Source organism: Hyla sarda, chromosome 4, assembly GCF_029499605.1.
Source record: "Hyla sarda isolate aHylSar1 chromosome 4, aHylSar1.hap1, whole genome shotgun sequence".
NCBI classification, from domain to species: domain Eukaryota; kingdom Metazoa; phylum Chordata; class Amphibia; order Anura; family Hylidae; genus Hyla; species Hyla sarda.
In genome coordinates, this window is record NC_079192.1 from 192,926,384 (window position 1) to 192,951,814 (window position 25,431).

General features: G+C 41.7%; 1 protein-coding gene across 1 annotated transcript in view; it reads right to left on the reverse strand.

Moving 5' to 3' along the window:
• EXOC4 (exocyst complex component 4) overlaps nt 1-25,431 on the reverse strand; it is a 471,200-nt gene that overhangs the window by 26,825 nt on the left and 418,944 nt on the right. The window contains 3 exon segments of the mRNA XM_056573178.1: nt 10,198-10,357; nt 13,486-13,664; nt 24,828-24,969. Of these exon segments, the coding sequence (XP_056429153.1) occupies nt 10,198-10,357; nt 13,486-13,664; nt 24,828-24,969 (481 nt within the window).

Consider the following 25,431-nt stretch of genomic DNA (forward strand, 5'->3'; position numbering starts at 1 on the left):
TAGCCCCATTTTTTCATTTTTACATGGTGTAAAAAGAGAAAAAGCCCCCCAAATTTGTAACTCAATTTCTCTCGAGTAAGGAAATACCTCATATGTGGATGTAAAGTGATCTGAGGGTGCACTAGAGGGCTCAGAAGGGAAGGAGCCACATTTGGCTTTTGGAGAGCGAGTTTTGCTGAAATGATTTTTGGGGGGCATGTCACATTTAGGAGGCCCCCATGGTGCCAGAACAGCAAAAAAAAACAAAAAAACACATGGCATGCTATTTGGTAAACTACACCCCTCAAGGAACATAACAAGCTTTATTACCCCACAGGTGATTGACGAACTTTCGTTAAAGTTGGACATGAAAATGAAAAATTAGATTTTTTACACTAAAATGCTGGTGTTAGCCCAAATTTTTCATTTTCACAAGGGGTAATAGGAGAAAAAGTCCCCCAAAATTTGTAACCCCATTTCTTCCGATTATGGATGCAAAGTGCTCTGCGGGTGCACTACAATGCTCAGAAGAGAAGGAGCGGCATTGGGCTTTTGGAGAGGGAATTTCGGGGGCCATGTGCGTTTACAAAGCCCCCGTGGTGCCAGAAGAGTGGACCCCATTTTGGAAACTACACCCCTCACGGAATGTAAGAAGAGGTGAAGTGAGCATTTACACCCCATTGGCATTTAACAGATTTTTGGAACAGTGGGCTGTGCAAATGAAAAATAAAATTTTTCATTATTACGGACCATTGTGGGGAGTAAATGCTCACTGCACCCCTTATTACATTCTGTGAGGGGTGTAGTTTCCAAAATGGGGTCACATGTGGGTGGGGGGGTGTTCACTCTTCTGGCACCACAGGGGCTTTTTGTGTTTATATCAGAACCTCTGCAAATCACTTCTGAGCTATGTTGTGCGCCCAAAGAGAACTTTACGTTAACATGTGGGATATTTCCGTACTCAGAAGTTGCTTTACAAGTTTGGGGAGCCTTTATCTCCTTTCATGCTAGTGTAGACCCTCATTTTTTTTCTTTTCATAAGGTGTAAGAGAAGAAAAAGCCCCCCAAAAAATTATAACACAATGTTTCCCAAGTACGGAAATACCCCATATGTGGCACTAAACTGTTGCCTTGAAATACGACAGGGCTCCGAAGTGAGAAAGCACTGTGCACATTTGAGGCTTAAAGGCCAGGCCGTGCATGCTGGTAAGTGTAGTTTTGCCACAGCTGGAGGCATACTGGTGAGGAAGCACTGAGTTTGGTAACAGACTAACTCAGTGTTCCCACACCAGTGTACCTCCAGCTGTTGCAAAACTACAACTCGAAGCATGCACTGACAGTCGAAGGGCATGCTGAGAGTTGTAGTTGTGCCTCCAGCTGTTGCATAACTACAACTCCCAGCATGCCCTTTGGCTGTGCATGCTGGAGGTTGTACTAATTCAACACCAGGAGGAACAAAGGCCTAACCTCCTGCAGCTGCTTCTTCTCCTCAGGACCCGCCGATGACTCCTCAGGACCCCGCCGATTATGTCTCTGGACCCTGCAACCAGTAAGGTGCCTGGCTGGCTACATTCAAAAGTCAGGTGTAGCGAGGCTTCAGTGGTACATAGAGACACGCTCACCCCCCCCTGTCAGCTCTCAAGTTGGGGGACAGGCCGCAGGTGAAATATAGATAAAGCAGAGGAGTGCATTAGTAATATAACTATTTATTAATTTATAACTCTGAACACAACCAAGGTAACAAAACGGAAGTAAATGACCCCTCATTTTACAGCTGTTTACCCACACTATTACCTAGGATACTGGATTTAGTGTGGGTGAACTAGCTGTCCGTATCTCTTTAAGTCATTTGTAAAAAAGAATTTCAAACATTACCACAGTGCTGAAAAAAATGACACATTAAATAAAGGCATCTAAGACTATCCAAAAAGAATCCAGCAGCACACCGATATAGGAGGAATTAGTCCTTCCCTTTATTCATCATGGGTACGTCTGCTTCACTAAAGCAATTCTAGGCACTTAACTGATAGGATTATTATGTTATACTTCCATTATAACGTATTGATTAGGTGTTCCTTTCATGTTTACTATGTATGTTTTAGGCATTGTTTACTATTAAACTTAAAATGAGAGATATATTTAACTGCAATAACTGATTTGAGATATCACAGATGTTTCTGTGTCACATTTACCAGAAACTGGCACTAGATGGCAGTATTACCCAAGGAATACTTCTCAGTATGTAGTGGACAAGCAGAGTGCCCTGTAGCTGTTTTGGGCCATCTATAATAACTTTGCACGAACAGAAATAACTTTACAGTTTGTGAAGCCATCTGTTGTTTTCTGGGCTAAAGAAGAATTCAAACACCATAGCTGGACCAAATTATTTTGACAATATCACAGCACGCACTTTAATGCTCTTCATATGAAATCTGTTCCGAAAACATGACTTCTACCAATAATATGTGTCGGAGCTGGCAATCCTCAGCAATTGCTATTAAAATTATATAATACTACATAAATACATTGATTACATATTGCCGCATAATCTATGATAAATAAGCATTTATTAGTTCATCAGCTGATTGCTGGGAAATAGTCGGCCAATTCAGCAAATAATCGTCCTGTGTAAAAGGGTTTTTTGACCTGTTTATACCCTGTAGACCAGTGTTTTCTAACCAGGGTGCCTTGAACTGTTGCAAAAATACAACTTCCAGTATGCCCAGACATGATGTCTGGGAATGCAGGGAGTTGTAGTTTTAAAAACAGCTGGAGGCACACTGTTGGGAAACACTGCTACAGACCAAGCCCATCCATTTCTCCAAAGGCTGTCTGGGAATACTAGGGGTTGCAGTTTTGCAACAGCTGGAGGCACCCTGTTGGGAAATACTGCTACAGACCAAGCCCATGCAATTCTTACAGTTATGATGGGTAAATGACCATTTTTAAAGCAGGTTTCAACCCTGGAATTTTTGGATAACCTCAGTGAATAGATCGCTTTCCCCATTAAAACTGCTGACCCATCAGCAAACACAACAATGAGGCTAAGGAAGACTGACATTCTTATCATTATTGGTCAGAATGCAGCTGATGCAGGGGTTAAAACACTGAAACGGAAGGGTTTCCATCAGGTGAGTACAGGGTTACTGCCTGCAAGCAACGTCAAGAAAAACAGCCACACAATCATAAAAAAATGAATAAGCTGACTGCATAAAGATTTATAATGCTGAGTGGTAGTTTACTGGGTTCTGCAAAAATTCATATGCAGTGAGCTCTCCCTAGTGGTGCATTCTGGTGGTCAGATTATACGTTTAATGGTCACTAGTTCTCCAATCCATCTTCAATTTTTAGTTGTCTCTCAGCTAGTGCATGATACCTTGGCTCTCATACAATGCACACACATAAGAGAGTATCCTTTTTTTATGTCTTCATAGCACATCCTCACAAGCAGCAGCAGCATGGTTGGCATTATAGAGCAGTACTGAGCAAAGTAAGCTGTAAATCCAGCACTGGGGTGAGATATAACACTAACTAAATAGTTTCTCTCTCTCTCTCTGCCTCTAGCTTACTCTGTAGCTAATTCTTCCTCCACACCTCCCCTCTCTATATTCTTCTACAAGTAGCATGTAACCTGATGCTTCAGAATCCTGATCCATTTCAAGATAGTAACATAGTTCATAGTAACAAAGTTCATAAGGTTGAAAAAAGACCAGAGTCCATCAAGTTCAATCTATAAGCCTAATGAGTCCCTACTGAGTTGATCCAGAGGAAGGGAAAAAGAAACCTCATACTAGAGATAAAAATTCCTTCCCGACTCCAAATATGGCAGAATAAATCTCTGGATCAACTTTCTGTCCATATAAATCGAGTATACACAACCAGCAATGTTATTACTCTCCAAAAATGCATCCAGGCCCCTTTTGAACTCTTTTACAGAGTTCACCATGACCACCTCCTCAGGCAGAGAATTCCACAGTCTCACTGCTCTTACAGTAAAGAACCCCCCCCCCCTTGCCCCCTTGTTATAGATACAGTCCCGGGTATAAATAGATCATGGGAGAGATCTCTGTACTGTCCCCTGATATATTTATACATAGTTATTAGGTCTCCCCTAAGCCTTCTTTTTTCTAAACTAAATAACCCTAATTCTGATAATCTTTCAATAGTCCTCCAATTCCCCGTATTACCCTGGTTGCCCATCTTTGAACCCTCTCCAGCTCCACTATATCTTTCTTGTACACTGGTGCCCAGTACTGTACACAGTATTCTATGTGTGGTCTGACTAGTGATTTGTACAGTGGCAGAATTATTTCCTTGTCGTGGGCATCTATGCCCCTATTGATGCACCCCATGATTTTATTTGCCGTGGCAGCAGCTGCCCGACACTGGTCACTACAGCTAAATTTACTGTTAACTAAGACTCCTAAATCCTTTTCCATGTCAGTCGTCCCAAGTGTGCTCCCATTTAATACATAATCCCAGCCCGGATTTTTCTTCCCCATGTGCATAACCGTACATTTATCAGTGTTGAACCTCGTCTGCCACTTCCCAGCCCAAACCTCCAACCTATCCAGATCCATTTGTAACAGTGCACTGTCCTCTATTGTGTTTACCGCTTTACAGAGTTTAGTATAATCTGCAAAGATTGCTACTTTACTATTCAACCCCTCTACAAAGTCATTAATAAATATATTAAATATTAAGATGAATTTGTAAAAAGGGAGGAAGTAATCACATGACCCTTATGCAGAAAAGTGTTGTCAGTCTTGGGGCGGGGTGCTTTATAGTGTCACTATGACATATTATAACTTTCCTGAAATGAAAGAGACAAGTCGGACATTTATATTGTAAGTAAAACCACTATTCATATTGTTTCCATAACTCGGGAACTACAGAAACAGCAGAGCTTGCAGTGCTATGTTATTTGTGGAACTCCCAATAACTTTAGGAAAACAGCTGGCTTGGCTGTTCTTGGCTTCCTGACCACCTTAGATAGACAGGAGGGAACCCCTTGATCTTGACATAGGTGCAGGGGACCCAGATCAGATATTCATGTCATATTCCACGGATGTCCAGAAAGGAATACCCCTTTGAAGCTATTTGTAATGCCACCCATGTATTATTATACAGGAGGATCGTTCCTCTAACCATTATGTAGAGATCTGAGAGATAGAAATGAACAGATACGAGTAGCAATAGCTGCCCCATATTCAACAAATAAATTATGAGGTCAGGAATGTGCATGTATCTTTTTCCAGTACGATGGCTCTAACTATTGTGGCTCTTATCATTAGATATTGCATGAAACTTGGACCTCAACAGTGGTCAACAGACAGTAGTCATAATCATGAAAAAAGCCAATTATGTTTCTAATCCAGAGTTGGGAGCTGCCACAGAAAAGCGGAGTGCAGCAGGACAGATCAGCATATGATCACTTGTCCAAATTACCTCCCCAGCTACAGTCTTACATACTGAGAAGAACTCCTAAGGCCAGGAAAGACTCAATGTATGTGTATAGGACCCCCTGCTCACAAAACCACATGCTTCTCTCCCCACTCATACTACTGATCGGTTGAAGTTAGAACATATGAACATAAAGACCCCGACCAATAAAAACTTTTGGCATGTCCCTAGGACATGTCAAAAGTTTTTATAATGATAGTTACACTTTAATTGTTAACCAAATGCAATTAAAGGAAAGCTCTGCTTGTGCTGAACATTTTAAGAACATTTCCTTGTTTATATTGACATAAAGGCCATGTTCTCATGACGGAATTTCCATGTAGAAGTCTGCAAAAGAATTTTGCACAAACATTCTGCTGCAGCAGAGTCCTATTGGTTTCAATGAGATCCTGCTGCATTGTTTACATGCCAGAATTTCCACGCCAGATGTTTCTGGCACGGAAATTCAAAGTCCGGCGTACGCAGAAAGAATAATCATGTCTATTCTTTCTGCTGAGTCTGCAAGAAAATGCATTGCCATAGCAGAAAAAATAATCATGTCTATGTTTTCTGCTGAGTCTGCAAGAAAATGCATTGCCGTCGCAGAAAGAATAATCATGTCTATGTTTTCTGCTGAGTCTGCAAGAAAATGCATTGCGGTCTATAAGACGGGGCATTTCTGAGCAGTCCTAGCATCGGCATGTTCTGCCGGTGCTCTGCTGTCTGTGGAATGTCCGCACTGAGATTTTCCATGCGGATATTCCACTGCATGAACATAGCCAAAGAGTTGAATATTTGTTCAAATACTTTGTTTTCCTTTTTAATTACCGTACGTATTATTTTTCAATTACATAGAATGCTTAATAAAAGATTGCACCATTGCTGTTAATGGGAAGCAATGCATTGTGGAAGCTCAGTTGAATGCATACAGATTCTATTCTTCCTTTTTCTTCTTACTAATATCACGTTATTTAACCATACGTAACATTTTTGTATTTACATAAAGAGTACCTAAAAATATGCACTCCGGACAATCTATGAGCTGCTATCTTGTATTACCAAGTGGTGAGAAGTACATCGATGAGGAGCAGAGGCATTCAGCAGGATGAGGAAAGCTGGAACACACACAAGCAGAGAACATGCGTGGGACAACTTTCATTAACACAAACAGCAGGGGATCCCTTCCAGAGACTTGTGTGCCATGGATAATTCATTTCCTGTTGTACATATGACTCCTGACACATTGTCACTGACGGATAACAAGACAAACTGCAGCAATTAGCGCCCCCCCCCCCCTTTTTACAAGATTTGGCAGCTGCACCCAGCTCTGGCTCCCACCACACTACATGAAATAAGAAGGTCAGGGGACTACTGTCTGTTATTACAATAGAGACATTACAAGCATCCAAGTGCAACACACTTAGCTTTAAATATTCATTCAAAATCTTGCTGCCTGACCGGTATCACAAAATGCACAGCCATTGTATCTACCAGAGATGTCTGTGCCTCACTAGCCAATTCACAATAACTAAATGTATTCCCTACATGGGCAAGACTGTTACCACGCTGACAGGCTTCACATATTCCCCACTGACGTAGCTGCCCCAAAATGGGTAAGTGACAGGATCATGTAAGGTGATAGGAGTGCCTCCAGTGCTTAACCAGTTAGATATCAATAACACTGAAGCATGGCGCTTTATGTATAAATTATATTTATGCCACCGCAGTACACTAAAGAAAAAAGGTCTAAAAATTTGTCTAACTACCATCTTACACTCACTTTACTTTTATCATTTATCTTTGAAAAATACAGTTTTGTTTTTAACAACATTTTTTTCCCATTTTTGCATTGTGGGAACTAAATAACATTTACCAAGAGCTTAGCTGTTAAAGGGGTTCTTCACTTTGGACAATCTCTTCTTGCTGGATGGCCCTTTCACATTATGCAGAACATATGTGATGATGAGTTGGTAAAATTACGCATTGCAGAGTCCCTGTGTAAATGGGATTTCTGTGTAATGCATAACAGGACAGGTACTCCAGAATGAGAGACCTTCATTGTAATCCTGAACAGAGGAAAATGGAAATAGTTTTTCTAAACTGGACAACCCCATTAACCCCTTGAATTTCGATTTGTGGCTTATGTTTTCTTCTTCCTCAGTTTCTATGACCCATAGCATTTTTATTTATGTTTCCTCACTGACAAAATTGTATTAGGGCTTATTCTTTGTGAGACAAGTTGTACATTTTATTGGCAAACTTTGACTTCATATTATGTCACATAATAAAACAGAGATGTTTTTTGCCTTTATGTCGTTGACAATGCGGGATCAGGAATCTAATAATTTAATACTATTTAATTAATTTAATTTAAAAAATTATTTTTTACAGTAATCTGAAAAATCTGAAAAATGGGTGAAGTAATTTTTATTGGGGGGGATTTTTTAAATATTTTTTAAACATTTTCTTTACACATTTGTTTGCCTATTATAAGCCTTCAGTAAATAGATTGTACAGATCAATGTAATGCTATTGCATTACATTGATCTATGCTATCTGCGGTCCATTGCTAAAGCCTGTCTAAGGCTTTAACAATTGTAGACCAAAGGAAGCTGACGAGGGACAGGTAAGGCCCCGGGCTTCCTCAGCAACTCATTAGTGTCGATGGGACCACTAGACACCAGGGATTACCAGCAAGTTTAAATGCCAAGATCGCAGTATTTAACCATTTTAATGTCGAATATCTCCTTGTAATGGTTTGGTGTTCAAGAATTGAAAGCCATATATATATATATATATATATATATATATATATCTTAAGAAAAGACCAAGACTTTCTAAATCCATTTATGGCTTTATAAAAAACCTGAACATGTGAACACAACCTAAATGAACACCGAACCTGTATATCGGCACTCATTGAAAGAGCACATTATAGGGCCCAACTAAAGTTCAGGGAATGCTGCACAATCGATGGCTCATGTGGTCAACTGCTTTCATCATTAATAAGCCACACACTCGCTATTGCATGCAGAGATGTGTAGCCAACCAACAATGTTTTTTGTTTTTTTCTTTAACATTATGCAGTCAGCTGATGCTTGCTCATTCACTTGCCGATCTTTGGTCTATTCGGCCAATAATCACCCTGTGTAATAGGGTCCTTAGTGTCCTGACAGTCTTCAGAGTGGATACATAGAGATTTAAAGAATTTAAAGAAAATTTAATTGTACTCTGTGAGTGATAAAGAAAATGAAATACAGCTTAAAGTAGATAATTTTAGTACATAAGTGCATAAGTATTTCCAGTCACTCATCTGTAAAAGACAAGTTGTAATTGGTTGTTATGGGCAATGCCTAGAGTTTTGATTTTAGGCAGATTGATAAATCTAGGCCATGGTCTTATATATATATCATAATATCACAATTATATTTTTCTCAAAGAGTTAACCATGCCTTGCTGTAATATGGAAAGAAACTGGCCACCACTTTTGCTTATGAACATTGATTCCTGAAAAAAAGCTATTGTTGCAAATTTTGCTGTATACACATAATCACGTCCAAGCTTCCAGAGCCCTGTTAACCCATTTTCACAAAGTGTCAGCAAAGCTATGCCTATATGCAGTGTCAGCAAAAAGTATGAAGCAAAGAACCAGCAACCTCTCAAAGAAAGGTTCTTTCTGCTTCATCAAAAGAATGGGTCTGTCAATTATTTTACTAGCCCACCACAGTTATATAGATAACCTTCCTGCATATTAGAAAATGTTATAGCAAGTGCATAGTAGAAAATAAACTGTAGATCAGAGCTGTGTGGCAAAGATCCATTTCTAATGCACACATATTTCTAAAGTTTGCTACATTCCAAAACTTTATTTTTATAAAAGTGCCTAGTAAAGAGGAATATATGTAGTTGACTGTTATACATCTATGAACTAGCTTTGATTTCATATAAAGTATGAATTTCCTGTAACCAGAAAGACAGAACCTACATTTCCTTTCAGACTAAGGAGGGAGCAGCTCAGATTTGCCATAACCTGCACAGGACCTCTGTACAGACACAGCAACAAAGAACAGCCTCTGACCAACACTACATTAAAGGGGCATTCCCTTCTCAACGTGTTATCCTCTATCCATAGTACGGAGATAACAAGCTTATCAGTGGGGTCTGAACTCTGGAATCCCTGATGACCCCGAGAACAGGAATATCATTTTTCCCGAAATGAATGTAGTGCACAGCACCTCCACAGCCCTGCTCCATTCATTCCAGAAACAATTATGCCCCTGTTCTCAGAATTGATGGGGGTCCTAGAGGTCTGATCAGCTTGTTAACCGTTAACCTATGGAGAGGGGATAACAAGTTGAGATGGGAATACCCTTTTAAGGCTATAAAATTAGCCCTTTGACTAAGCCTCAAAATGTGTTTATATGAAAACATTTTGAATGTAGGCTTACTGGATTTACCTACTATTAATAAGCAAACTCAAGTATACAAATGTTGCTGAAGCTACTTTTTATGTTGTTAGTAGTTTACTTAAGTAGTTTGGGTTGCTACTCGGATTCAATGATACATTAATAAAATTAGGTAAAGTCATGCAGTGCTAATAAATAAAACAGCTCCAAGTGGAGCAAAATGCACCAACAGTGATAATGTTTATAATTTGTTAGATTGCACTAGCTTTTTGGAACAGAAATGTACTTTGAGTGAAGTAATACCCTTAATCTTCTGACAACAATGAATCCTGAAGATGCTAAAGGAAGCAAGTAACATTAAAAACATTACCTTGCAAAATCTAGGTCAGCTTCACGGGACATAGTGATATTGGTAAGGTTTTGCTGGAGGACAAATATATTTCGACACATCTTCTTGATCCCTGATTCACTAATGCGTTTGAAATACTGAGCCCCATTTATTAGGATGCAGGAAATTAAATGGCCCAAACCTGATGGAGACAATGAGTGTAGAAAAACAAACATGATTCTTCAGCTTTAAGATGTAGTTATTACCGTGCATTTTATATTTCCATCATAGGGTTTTATGTAATGTTTATAATGCCAAAAGTTCTGTAAGCATGTTTTTTTTTACTCTGTTGTGGTGTCAAGTTTTGCAAAACCGCCAACAGTCATCCTCATATTAGTTGTCACTTATTGAATAAGGTTTTTAGCAACTATCAACAGTTATTTTTAACATAAATGTCCAGCAGGAAAAAACTTTTCCCATATCCGCAGGATACGGGATAAGTCTCTGATCACGGAGAAACGCTGTGCCTCTGTCTCTCTCATAGAGATGAATGGAGGGGGAATGTTTCGACTAGCTTCTGTGCTGGGGGAGAAACATCCTCACAGGAGCAGAGCCGGGGCCGAGCCCCCGTGATCAGACCCTATCCCCTGCAAAGAGGGGATACATTTATTTCTGCTGGATATCTTTTTTAAGTAACCATTGAGAAAATGGGAATTTCTTGACAGCTGTATAGAAAGTACTTGTAAAGTGACAGCCAATATGGTGTCAGATTCTAATGAAAACACTACAGAACACATTATATTATATAATATAATACAATATAATACAGCTAGTTGCTGTGGAGGTGTCCAGAAACTTGTTAAAGATGTCAATTTCCCATAGTTTTCTGTTAAAGGGGTACTCTGCCCCTAGACATCTTATCCCCTATCCAAAGGATAGGGGATAAGATGTCAGATCGCCGCAGTCCTGCTGCTGGGGAGCCCCGGGATCCCCGCTGCGGCACTGCGCTATCATTACAGCACAGAGCGAGTTCGCTCTGCACGTAATGACGGGCAATACAGGGGCCGGAGCATCGTTACTTCATGGCTCCGCCCCTTGTGAGGTCACGGCCCGCCCCTTTCAATACAAGTCTATGGGAGGGGGCGTGGTGGTCGTCACGCCCCCTGCCATAGACTTGCATTAACGGGATGGGCCGTGATGTCACGAGGGGTGGAGCCATGACGTCACGCTGCTCCGTCCCCTGTATCGCCCATCATTACACACAGAGCGAACTCGCTCTGTGCTGTAATGATAGCGCGGTGCTGCAGCGGGGATCCTAGGGCTCCCCAGCGGCGGGACCGCGGTGATCTGACATCTTATCCCCTATCCTTTGGATAGGGGATAAGATGTCTAGGGGCGGAGTATCCCTTTAAAGATAGACTATGATCTACTGTAAAGAACTTGTAAATCTGTCATCACTTTTACTTGAACCACGAGAGGTCAGGATGGTCCCCAGTCTCTTCTGCCTGCCCCGCCGACCTTGATTAATCGATCTCTTCCTATACCCAAACTAGGAGCGATTTATCAAACAAGATTGGTGGGATAGGAGAAGTACCGTGGAATGTTCTGATGACTTATGTTTTGGGCAGCATGAAAGTGATGACGGATTCCCTTTAAAGACACTGGGGGAGATTTATCAAAGCTGTCCATGTCCCACATCAATATAGACCAAACCACAGAGGGTTAAGCTGGTCTATTGTGCGCCTAATTTATCAAAAGGCGCACTGCTCTTGATAAATTCTGTGCAAAGACTTCGTGACTGTATTTAAACCTTCTCAAGTATGGTCTGACATTTCGGCATACTTTCAGCCGATGCGACTTGTCGCTGAAAAGTAGATTTTGATAAATTCAGCATCAATGCATTTTTCCGTTTAAAATAAACTAGAATGCATCATGTTCTAAAAATCCTCTGAAGCAAAAGTCGCAGAAAAGTCGCACATATTAAGACTGCGACTTTCTGTGCGACAAATTTAGACAGGAAAATCCATTGCTAAATCTCCCCCACTGTTTGGTCAGACACAAATGGTGGTAAAGCTGCCAATACCTCTATGCCAATGAATTTCTAAGTGAAAGTGGTGGTTTGAGACATTCCCTACACAAGGCTCATGCCTTAGAGGTCCATCTGCATACTAAATGGAATGAGTCAGGATAGCTGGTGACATCATTCACCAATGAAAGTGCAAACAAAATCTTCAGCTCATCTCCCAATGGTCTTGCATGGATCCTCAGCCTAACCCAGCCTGATACGTAGCACTAAAAGAAAAGTGCATTTGATCCAGCAATTATGTAAAACATCAATTCTTTATTTGTAATCCAAAAGCAATAAAAATCTTGCAAGACAGTACTCAATTCACACCACCTAGCCAGTGACACAATGCAACATGGATGCGTTTTGAGCGCATGCATGCTCCTGATCAAGGGAGCGCATGCCCTTGAAACACGTCTATGTTGCGGTGTGTCACTGGCTAGGTGGTGTGATTTGAGTACTCTCTTGCAATTTTTATCGCTTTTGGATTACAAATAAATAATCTTTTTTTTACGGAATTGCTGGTTGAAATGCACTTTTCTTTTACTGCTATAACTCACCAATGTCTGATTAACTGCTACCTTCTAAAGAAGAGTGCCAGAAAAGGAGCAAAGGGAGAATGTACTTCACACTGCGGATGCGCCAATAGCAGGCACAGTCATAGCAGTGGATTTCTAAAGCTGCAAATTCGCCACTACGAGAAGACATGCAGAGCAGGTCAAAATCAGGAGCTTGTTTCATTTAAAACACAATAAGAAATTTACATCTACAAAAAGGCAGTGACAGTAAAACACATTTTCAGAAATAAGTATCAACAAGTAAAGGCAACTTGGAAGGACATTAGGAAAGACAGCATATATGGAGTCTTCAGTTGAAAAGGACATTCCATTATATGATACATAAAACTATAAAAATGATTGATAACATTGACATCGTTGTCTAGAATGATGATAAATGAATCATAAGACAAGGACAAAAGCAGTCCAAAAATAGTGCTGCAGTACAATGTAAAATATGTGACTGAACAGACTTTGGCTGTCTGAGCATAAAGCGAATTAGGCTAATAGGGGTTCAGAATTCTGTTGTGGTTCTCAATGATTAATGGCTGCCTATGTATTTGATAAAATATGTGGTTTTAGAGACAACTTTTTATTGTGTTTCTGCCTAAATAGTCTGCCACTTTAGTATGGTTAATAGATCTACTTTCATTTACTGGAAAGGTAAAATAATGAAACTATGAAACTTATGAAAAAATATTATTATACCTTCAAAGATGTACTGGAACTTGTGCTGCTGGAGACTGGCACCCATTGCCTCTTCTATCCCACTTATATCCTTGTTCAGTCGCACAATAAGTGGGTCATAATTCATGCTTTCCACATTAGCTACAATAGCATAGTTTCCTTGCTTGGCCAAAGGAATGAGATAATGGAAGCAATGAACTCTGAGAATAAAAAAAAGACCAATAATACATTTGTTTCATAGCACATCATATTTTTGAGTTGTTGTTCAAATGTCATTTTTTAAATGAAATACATTATGAATATATGTTATAAATCCTGTGTCAGCACCAAAATAAAACATTTTGTAGCCGAGTATTAGGGTCAGTTAATGTTGTGGAGTTTAAGGAAAATTTCATTTCTAGCCACTTTTAAGGACACAGTGCTGCAGGTCACATTTTCTATAACCTCAGTCATGTCATTGCGACAGATTTTAATTTACCTGCATAGAGTTTTTCAAAGATCACCTGGAAAATAGAGCTTGTGATTGATGCCTTCACAGCACACTCTGTTAATTCCTAGCACTGAGAACGAAGACTCTCATATAAAAGGCTGACCCCCTGGGTCGCACACAAAATGTCAAATGCCTCTCAGCCTGGCACTGTACATGTAGGTTTGCAGATGCTTCCCTCTATGAACTTTTCAGAGACCTCCCTATAATAGAGAACTTGTAATAGAAATGTTTTGGGCAAGATTGCAGCAAACACGAGCTTAACTTGCTGTGAATTCAACCTTTATCTAAAACTTCTATATGGATTAAAATTGTTAAGCAGAAATTAAGCTGCAGATTACATCTTCTTTCACATATTTCCCAATAATGTAGCAAAGCAAAGACAACTGAAAAAGTTTAACCCCTTAAGGACGGAGCCCATGTTCACCTCTAGGACGAAGCCCTTTTTTGCAAATCTGACCACTGTCATTTTAAACATTAATAACTCTGGAATGCTTTTAGTTATCATTCTGATTCTGAGATTGTTTTTTCGTGACATATTCTACTTTAACTTAGTGGTAAAATTTTGTGGTAACTTGCATCCTTTCTTGGTGAAAAATACCCAAATTTGATGAAAAAATTAAAAATTTAGCATTTTTCTAACTTTGAAGCTCTCTGCTTGTAAGGAAAATGGATATTCCAAATAATTTTTTTTGGATTCACATATACAATATGTCTACTTTATGTTTACATCATAAAATTGACGAGTTTTTACTTTTGGAAGACACCAGAGGGCTTCAAAGTTCAGCAGCAATTTTCCAATTTTTCACAAAATTTTCAAACTCGCAATTTTTCAGGGATCAGTTCAGGTTTGAAGTGGATTTGAAGGGTCTTCATATTAGAAATACCCCATAAATGACCCCATTATAAAAACTGCACCCCCCCCCCCCCAAAGTATTCAAAATGACATTCAGTAAATGTTTTAACCCTTTAGGTGTTTCACAGGAAAAGCAGCAAAGTGAAGGAGAAAATTCAAAATCTTCATTTTTTACACTCGCATGTTCTTGTAGACCCAATTTTTGAATTTTTACAAGGGGTAAAAGGAGAAAATGTATACTTATATTTGTAGCCCAATTTCTCTCGAGTAAGCACATACCTCATATGTCTATGTAAAGTGTTCGGCGGGCGCAGTAGAGGGCTCAGAAGCGAAGGAGCGACAAGGGGATTTTAGAGAGTACGTTTTTCTGAAATGGTTTTTGGGGGGCATGTCACCTTTAGGAAGCCCCTATGGTGCCAGAACAGCAAAAAAAAAAACACATGGCATACCATTTTGGAAACTAGACCCCTTGAGGAACGTAACAAGGGATGAAGTGAGTCTAAATACCCCACAGGTGTTTCACGACTTTTGCATATGTAAAAAAAAAAAAAATTTTCACTAAAATGTGGGTTTCCCCCCAAATTTCACATTTTTGCAAGGGTTAATAGCAGAAAAGACCCCCCAAAATTTGTAACCCCATCTCTTCTGAGTATGGAGGTACCCCATAAGTGGACCTGAAGTGCACTACGGGCGAACTACAATGCTCAGAAGGGAAGGCGTCATATTTGGCTTTTTGAGAGCAAATTTTGCTCGGGGGGCATGTCGCATTTAGGAAGCCCCTATGGTGCCAGAACAGCAAAATAACCACCACATGGCATACCATTTTGGAAACTAGACCCCTCATAGAATGTAATGAGGGGTACAGTGAGCATTTACCCCCCACTGGTGTCTGACAGATCTTTGGAACAGTGGGCTGTGCAAAATTTTTCATTTTCACGGACCACTGTTCCAAAGATCCGTCAGACACCTGTGGGGTGTAAATTCTCACTGCACCCCTTATTACATTCCGTGATGGGTGTAGTTTTCAAAATGGGGTCACATGTGGGTGTGTTTTTTTTTTTGCGTTTGTCAGAACCGCTGTAACAATCAGCCACCTCTGTGCAAATCACCTCAAATGTACATGGCGCACTCTCCCTTCTGGGCCTTGTTGTGCGCCCCCAGAGCACTTTGCGCCCACATATGGGGTATCTCCGTACTCGGGAGAAATCGTGTTACAAATTTTGGGGGGCATGTTTCCCTTTTACCTCTTGTGAAAATGAAAAGTATAGGGCAACACCAGCATGTTAGTGTAAATTTTTTTATTTTTTTACACTAACATGCTGGTGTAGACCCCAACTGTTCCTTTACATAAGGGGTAAAAGGAGAAAAAGCCCCCCAAAATGTGTTAGGCAATTTCTCCCGAGTACGGCGATACCCCATATGTGACCCTATTCTGTTGCCTTGAAATACGACAGGGCTCCAAAGTGAGAGCGCCATGTGCATTTGAGGCCTGAATTAGGGACTTGCATAGGGGTGGACATAGGGGTATTCTACGCCAGTGATTCCCAAACAGGGCGCCTCCAGCTGTTGCTAAACTCCCAGCATGCTTGGACAGTCAATTGCTGTCCAGAAATGCTGGGAGTTTATGTTTTGCAACAGCTGGAGGCTCCATCTTAGAAACACTGCCGTACAATACGTTTTTCATTTTTATTGGAGAAGGGGGGTGGGGGTGGGGGGGGCAGTGTACGTGTGTATGTGTAGTGTTTTACTCTTTATTTTATGTTAGTGTAGTGTAGTGTTTTTAGGTTACATTCACACTGGTGGCAGATTACACTGAGTCTCCCGCTAGGAGTTTGAGCTGCGGCGGAAAATTTGCCGCATCTCAAATTTGCAGCGGGGAACTCACTGTAATCTGCCGCCAGTGTGAATGTAGCCTGTACATTCACACGGGAGGGGGGTCAAAACTACAACTCCCAGCATGCACTGACAGACCATGCATGCTGGGAGTTGTAGTTTTGCAACAGCTGGAGGCACACTGGCTGGAAAACCTTGAGTTAGGTTCTATGACCTAACTCAGTATTTTCCAACCAGTGTGCCTCCAGCTGTTGCAAAACTGCAACTCCCAGCATGTACTGATTGCGGAAGGGCATGCTGGGAGATGTAGTTATGCAATGGCTGGAGGCACGCAAGTACAACTCCCAGCATACCAAGACAGCCTTATGCTGTTCCTGAATGCTGGGAGTTGTAGTTTTGCAAGATTTAGAGGGGTTCAAGTTGTAAATCACTGTCCAGTGGTCTCAAAACTGTGGCCCTCCAGATGTTGCAAAACTACAACTCTCAGCATGCCCAGCCAGCAAACTGCTGTCTGGGCATGCTGAGAGTTGTAGTTTTGCAACATCTGGAGGGCTACAGTTTGAGACCACTTAGTGATCTACAACCTGAACCCCTCTAAATATTGCAAAACTACAAGTCCCAGCATGCCCACACAGCAAACAGCTGTCTGGGCATGCTGGGAGTTGTAGTTTTGCAACATCTGGAGGGCCACGGTTTAGAGACCACTGTAAACTGTGGCCCTCCGGATGTTGCTAGGCAACAACTCACCTAGCAGGACCCGGAAGCCGCCGCACGTGGGGGATCCCCGCATGGAGGATCGCGATCCGGGATCCAGGTAGGGACCTTCGGCGCCGACCCTCCCTGGACGGTTCCCCCGTTTTGCCCGGACACCGATAGGTGGGCAAAGCGGGGGAACCGAACTTTAACCCCCCCTCCCCCGGTCTGCTATCGGTCGGTCGCTCGGCCGACCAATAGCAGGGATAGGAGGGGTGGCAACCCTGCCACCAAACTCCTATCCCTTTAGGGGGATCTAGGGTGTCTCGGACACCTACGATCCCTCTTATTTTCCAGGTCACCGGGTCACCAGTGACCCGTATGACCCGGAATCGCGCAGATCGCAGGTCTGAATTGACCTGCGATTTGCGCGCATCGCGCTCATGGGGGGGTCTCAGGACCCCCCTCGGCGATGTGCCGGGATGCCTGCTGTTAGATAACAGCAGTCATCCCGGCCCGATCACCGCTACCGGTGACGCGGCGCTCCCGGAACCACACGACGTACATGTACGTCGCCGCGCGCCAAGTGACACTTCGCGGCGCCGTACATGTACGTCGCTCGTCGTGAAGGGGTTAAAACAAAAAATTACCCATACAAGTTTAAACACTATTAAAGAGTACCTCTCAAGGTCTTGTTAAATGTTATAATCCTCCCAGTTCACTGCCCCCATCGTGATAAACAACCCCCTGCCTTTATTTTTATTATTTGTTAGTTTTCTACCTTGATATTGCTCTATATTTTCAGATTCACAGACTGGGGAGGGGCGTTCCACAACAGGGGTGATATCATCTGAAGCCATACAGGGGAGAACTTCCTCCCTCACTCTGCTACATACAGCCCAGAGCAGTTCAGTGTGTGAGATGAGCTCTAATTATATAAGGCTGCACACGCCCCCCCTTCCCCTCAGCATTTCCTGATTTTGGCCAGCAGGAGTCCAAAGTCTGTGCTACAGATGGGGGAAAATGTGCTCTGGTCAATTAGTTAGACACCTAGTGGCAGTTTTTAGTTTTTTTAAACACAAAACATAGAAAACTTCATTTTTTGTAAACAAAGTACATTAGAAAGATTTTTTATTTACCATACGAAGTGCAAAAGCAAAAATTAGTTTTAATGAGAGTGCCCATTTAATACTCATTTACAAAGCATGAAACCAATGTTTGTTTGGTCTGTATAACAAAATTCTCATAAAGGAGCTTTCTGTGATTTAAGAGGTCCTATCACCTCCTGGAAAACCTCATTAATTAATAGAAGTTTAACATAGAAACTTTTTATTTATATATTTTAGATATACTTTATATACTTTATTAAGAAGTATTTTCTTCTTAACTATGTAATAAAGCACTGGCCCTTTTAAAGAGAGAGAGACTGGAGTCCTTCTCTGGAGTCAGTAGCAGTGAGAGCTAAGGGGGGGGGGGGGCTGTATTTAAAATGCATGTAAACTGGTAAAGAGAGGGGAGATGTGTACTGCTACCTTACTTTATGTTGATGTTCAGCAGTGTAAGCCTATATTGACATTATGTGTCTTTAATGCTCACCAGATACCACCACAACTCGGAATTAGTAAATCTTCATTTTCTTTGGCATACTTATCTCTGCACAGAATAGTTGTTTCTATGTTGCCAGGGCTTAATTTGGGTGCTGAGGAACTGCACTGAATGTTTTCCAGCAGTGTGAAAATACTCTCTGCAGCTTTTTTAAAGCGCAACTGTCACGAATTTGTACCCCCATAAACTAATCACAGGGTAACAAAGTTCTTTAGAATCACTCTCCAGGTATACCTTTTACTGCTTTCTAGCAGCTTTTATCAGGCTAAAAAATGCTTTATAAAACAGCCAGCAACAGTCGGATAGGCGTGGCTATTGCCCGCGACTGCCACGCCTATCTCCTGTATGTCATCGCTAGGACCGCTGTGTGATTGGTCCCAGCACATAGGCTCCTTTATTTTTTTTTATCTGTGGCGGTGAACAAAAAAATGTATAAGTAAGACAAGTGCCCATTCTCCTATTAGGTTACAGTGCATAGCTATGAAAACTAGCCGCCTGCAGTGCTGGTGATGTAATCACAGCATACTGGGGCCATCAGGAGAGAGCGCTTGCGGCCCGCAGCACCAGGAGACAGTTTTCTTCACATCACCATCGCTGCGGGCGGCTAGTTTTCATAGCAAGCGCTCCCTCCCGACGCGCTGTGACGGCACTGTAACCTAATACGAGAATAGAAGTACGGGCACTGTAAACTGATAGAAGAACAGGCACTTGTTTTACTTACACATTTGTATGTTCGCCGCCACAGATAAGGAAAATAAAGAAGCCTATGTGCTGGCACCAATCACACAGCGGTCCTAGCGATGACATACAGGAGATAGGCGTGGCAGCCGTGGGCCATAGCCACGCCTATCCGACTGTTGCCGGCTGTTTTATAAAGCATTTTTTAGCCTGATAAAAGCTGCTAGAAAGCAGTAAAAGGTATACCTGGAGAGTGATTCTAAAGAACTTTGTTACCCTGTGATTAGTTTATGGGGGTACAAATTCATGACAGTTGCATTTTAAAGAGTATTTTTAGCCAAGGTGGAGTATTGAAATTCTCATATACAAAGCTAATAGTATATAAGCATATTAAAACTTACTATTTATGCAAGATAGCAATCCTTTAACTTATAATGATGCTTAAGTACTGAGTTTAGACAAGTAAAACTATTTTACATCTATATTTATATATACCGTATTTATCGGCGTATAACACACACTGGCATATAATTTGCACCCCCATTTTAACAGGGAAATTTAAGTAAAAAAATAAAATGTAAAATAAATGACTTGGACTAAATACCACATCATCACCCCAACTTCAATTTCTTTGGCACCTCAGTTTGGTCCCGTCCCCTCCAGTGCCACATCATTCCTTCCCTTTAATCAATCCCTGTGCCACATTTACCCCTCTCATCCCCACCCCCCATGTCTCATCATCCCCCCATGTCTCATCATTTCCCCCTGTCATAGACCACCACTAGCCATACAGACATTAAGCATTTAGTGCCTCCCCCCACCATCATTTCCCCCTGTCTCATCATCCCCCACCCTGTCTCATCATGCCCCCCATCATTCCCCCCTCATCATTTCCTCGTCTCATCATCATCCCCACCCTGTCTCATCATGCCCCCCATCATTCCCGCCTGTCTCATCATCCCCCACCCGGTCTCATCATGTCCCCCCATCATTCCCCCTCATCATGTCCCCCCATCATTCCCCCTCATCATCCCCCACCCTGTCTCATCATGCCCCCATCATTCTCCTCCCCCCCTCATCATTTCCCCCTGTCTCATCATCCCCCCATCATGTTCCTCCTATGCCAGTGGTCTTCAACCTGCGGACCTCCAGATGTTGCAAAACTACAACTCCCAGCATGCCCGGACAGCCAACGGCTGTCCAGGCATGCTGGGAGTTGTAGTTTACAACATCTGGAGGTCTGCAGGTTAAAGACCACTGTATGCTATTCTTCCCCTCCCTCATCATTCCCCCTTTTCCCTGCTTTTCATATATATTTTTTTATTTTCCTTACCTGGCTGCGCTTCAGCTGTCTTGTGGGCTGCGGTCAGTGAAGCAGATGAGTGACGTCCTCTCCCGGCTTCTCTGGGCGGCATCAGGGATGTCACTTTTCGGCGGCAACTACAGGAAATGAAAAGTGACGTCACTGATGCTGCGCAGAGAAGCCGGCAGAGGACGTCACTCATCTGCCTCACTGACCGCAGCCCGCAAGACCCCCCGCCTGACCTGACGAAGTGCAGCCAGGTAAGGAAAATAAAAAAAACTATAAAATGCAAGGGAAAGGGGGAATGATGAGGGAGGGGGGAGGTAAGAAAAAGTAAAACTGTCACTTGTTTTCTCCCGCACTATCCACAGGTACTGGTGGATAGCATGGGAGATGCTGATTGAAAGGTAGGGCAGATCCCGACAAGGTAGGGCTCATTTTAATCAGTGTCTCCTGCACTATCCACCAGTACCTATGGATAGTGCGGGAGAAAACAAGTGACAGTTTTCCAGAGCGGGGAGGAGACGTCGCTGGTCACTGATTTAAAGTGGCCGCGGCTGTGCTGCTAATACTTAACAAGCAGCCGCTGCTGCGGCCGCTTTAAATCAGTGACCAGAAGATTTATCGGCGTATAACACGCAGGCAGGCTTTTTGCCTTAAATTTAAGTTTTAAAAGTGCGTGTTATACACCAATAAATACAGCATATAAAACTCAATTTGTGTGTGTGTGTGTATGTTCCAGCATCACGTCCAAACGGCTAAAGATATTAACATGAAACTTGGCCCACATGTTACTTATATGTCAACAACAAACATATGATAGGTAAGTTGACCCCTACTCACCCCCATTTGTGAGGGTCAGGGTTTTTGTTTAAAGTCACATGCAAATCTATGGGAAATGTATGCTCCTACATAACTTCCGTACGGCTGGAGATATTTCAATAATACCTGGTACACATATTAATTATATGACAAATAAAAAGATATGATAGTTAAATTAACCCTTACTTATACCCTTATATAAAAGATGGGTTTTTGTTTCAAGTCCCATGCAAGTATATGGGACTTCCAGTACCTTATTCCACAAGCTCCAATCTGCATCTCTTGGTGAATGCGTCAGTCCGCCACACTCCATCTCACAAAGACACGCCCACTGTTTAAGCCCCACCCCTTTTTGTGCATCGGTCTGGCATGCAAATCACACCCAGTCCTACAAAGCCACGTCCCCTTCTATTTTAAGCTTACAATATCTTCATCACAAATCAGGACAGGATATGAGGACAGGATAAAAGGACGGGATATGAGGTCGGGACATAAGGATGGGACATGCGTACGGGATATGAGGTCGGCATATGGGGTCGGGATATGGGGTCGGGATATGGGGTCGGGATATGGGGTCGGGATATGAGGTCGGGATAGGAGGTCGGGATAGGAGGTCGGGATAGGAGGACAGGATAGGAGGACGGGATAGGAGGCCAGCATATGAGGTTGGGATATGAGGTTTGGGTAGGAGGTCGGAATAGGAGGACGGGATATGTGGTTGGGATATGTCAACAATATATGAGGATGGGATATGAGGTCATTACACAATGCTTGGTTTCTTACTTGGTTTAAACTTACAGGAAGCTGCATGCTAGTGACCAGAGGACACTTGTTTGAGTGCCAGGGCATTCACAAAACAGTCTCTCACAAGAAAAAAGCCTGCACCCTGCTTTATGCTCTACTGAAGACCATCAAAACTAACCAATTGGCACTTTGTCAAACAAAAACTACTTACTCACAGCGGACTGCCATTGTCTGTGAATAGGAAGCTTTCTCATTAACTTTCCTACAAAGGATGCTGTAAGAAAATTGCCATGGTGTTTCTGCCTTTTTCAAATGAAAAGTGTAGAAATACGAATGACAATATGAAATGCAAAACACACGACATTGATGTCTGTACAAGCATTATTGTTATATCAGTGTGTAAATGATGATAGAAAGTTTTCATTAATGAAGGGCAGCAGAACTGTAACTTACTGTATAAAAAGGATCCCATGCATAAATACAGTAATGGCCGTAAATGTTGGCTCCCCTGAAATTTTTCAAGAAAATGAAGTATTTCTCACAGAAAAGGATTGCAGTAACACATGTTTTGCTACATACATGTTTATTCCCTTTGTGTGTATTGGAACTAAACCAAACAAGGGATGAGAAAAGCTAATTTGACATAATGTCACACCAAACTCCAAAAATGGGCTGGATAAAATTATTGGCACCCTTAACTTAATATTTGGGTGCACACCCTTTGGAAAAAACAACTGAAATCAGTCGCTTCAGTGCGACCCAAAATCCGTTGGTAATCCTCAGATTTCATGATGCCTTGCACACATTCAAGGCACTCAGTGCCAGAGGCAGCAAGACAACCCCAAAACATCATTGAACCTCCACCATATTTCACTGTAGGTACTGTGTTCTTTTCTTTGTAGGCCTCATTCCGTTTTTGATAAACAGTAGAATGATGGGCTTTACCAAAAAGCTCTATCTTGGTCTCATCTGTCCAAAAGACATTTTCCCAGAAGGACTTTGGCTTACTCAAGTTCATTTTGACAAAATGTAGCAGCAGTGGGGTCCGCCTGGGTCTCCTGCCATAGCGTTTTATTTCATTTAAATGTTGACGGATAGTTCGCGCTGACACTGATGCTCCCTAAGCCTGCAGGACAGTTTGAATATCTTTGGAACTTGTTTGGGGCTGCTTATCCACCATCCGGACTATCCTGCGTTGACACCTTTCATAAATGTTTCTCTTCCATCCACGCCCAGGGAGATTAGCTACAGTGCCATGGGTTGCAAACTTCTTGATAATGTTGTGCACTGTGGACAAAGGCAAATCTGGATCTCTGGAAATAGACTTGCAACCTTGAGATTGTTTATATTTTTCCACAATTTTGGTTCTCAAGTCCTCAGACAATTCTCTTCTCCTCTTTCGGTTGTCCATGCTTAGTGTGGCACACACAGACACACAATGCAAAGACTAAGTAAACTTCTCTTTTTTTTATCTGCTTTCAGGTGTGATTTTTATATTGCTGGTGGGAGAGTGAAGGCTCTCCAGTATTGTATTGAAAGAGAAGCCAGTTGCAAATAATGGGCAGGAAAGAGATGGCCTGGTTCTGGGAGACAACACAACAGCATCTAACACAATCTAATGACTTTGGTCTCTCTTACATCCCTATCTAACCTACTGAACCTCACTAGATTCTGTCCATCCATAATGCCTAGTCTCCCTTACTCTATCTCCACCTGTGTATGGCCACACTCCGTGTCTTACTTTCAGCAGGGTTGCAGGGATGTGGTGCTTATTACAGTAACATCACTCAACAAAGGACAATCGGAAATTCTTTCAAATCAACACACAACATTAGGCTCCATGCACCTCTCTTTAGAATCATACTGTGCATCACACTGTTCTCATAGGCATCAAATAGTGCAGTATTACACATATGAATACACACAATATTAATTTCAACATGCTCACGTGCCATCACAAACATTATTGCAATATCTGTCTGGGTGGTTTACCAAAGGACTACAGTAAAGGACTACAGTTCTCAATATCTGCCTCTGTTTATAGCTCTTCTATGGCAAAGTGTAAGATAGTGATGTAATTACAGGCAATATTGCTACAAATACATTGTACTGCTAGTAGCCCATATATTAAGGATTCAACCAATGGTTTTCGGAACGACTTATGCTCATGTTAGTCTGTTGTTGGTTCAGAGGACAAAGCTATGTTAAAATGATAACCTGGAGATTGATCTCGTTTCTCTACCATGGTCCGTGGCCTTGTCTGGGCTTCATATTTCATTATGCCAGACAAACATATACATTAGGCCTTCAAGTATATTGTAAAGACACAAGATGAAACCTACCTGACTTCCAAATGCAAAACAAGCAAACAGCGGTCTGACATGTCCTGGAAGGAATTAGCCAGCTCATTGAGAGTCTGTACAATTATCTCAGACACAGCAGGAATGTCCACACTGCTGAGGCTGTCCGCCCCAGGAGACATTGCTACAAGTAAGAAAGAAGAGAGGAAAACAATATATTAGTTTGTATATTACCCAAGTAAAATGTGCATGTTATCTACATATAACTCTGATGACTGGTATACATGATATTACAGGATCCTAAGAAAGTAATCAACTATTTGCTTACATTATATACTATGTTAGGCTTATTTTTGCAATTACGAGATACACAGAAAGATGGCCACATGCCGTATTTTGCTGCATATTGGCTGATGCATATTCACCTACCCATTAAAGTCAATAGGAAGCTAAATCAGCTCCAGAAAATATGCATCAAAATATCTGCAGATTGGATTCTTTGGCAAATATTGCAGAAACCCTTGCAAGTGAGTTTTGTTGTTATCTCTGGTCTCGTGCTTGCTCTGTTTGTCTTTCTTTTCCTTTCTATGCACAAGTGTGTCCATGTAGTGTAGCATCTATTTCCATTTTGCCTTTGTTTTAGAAA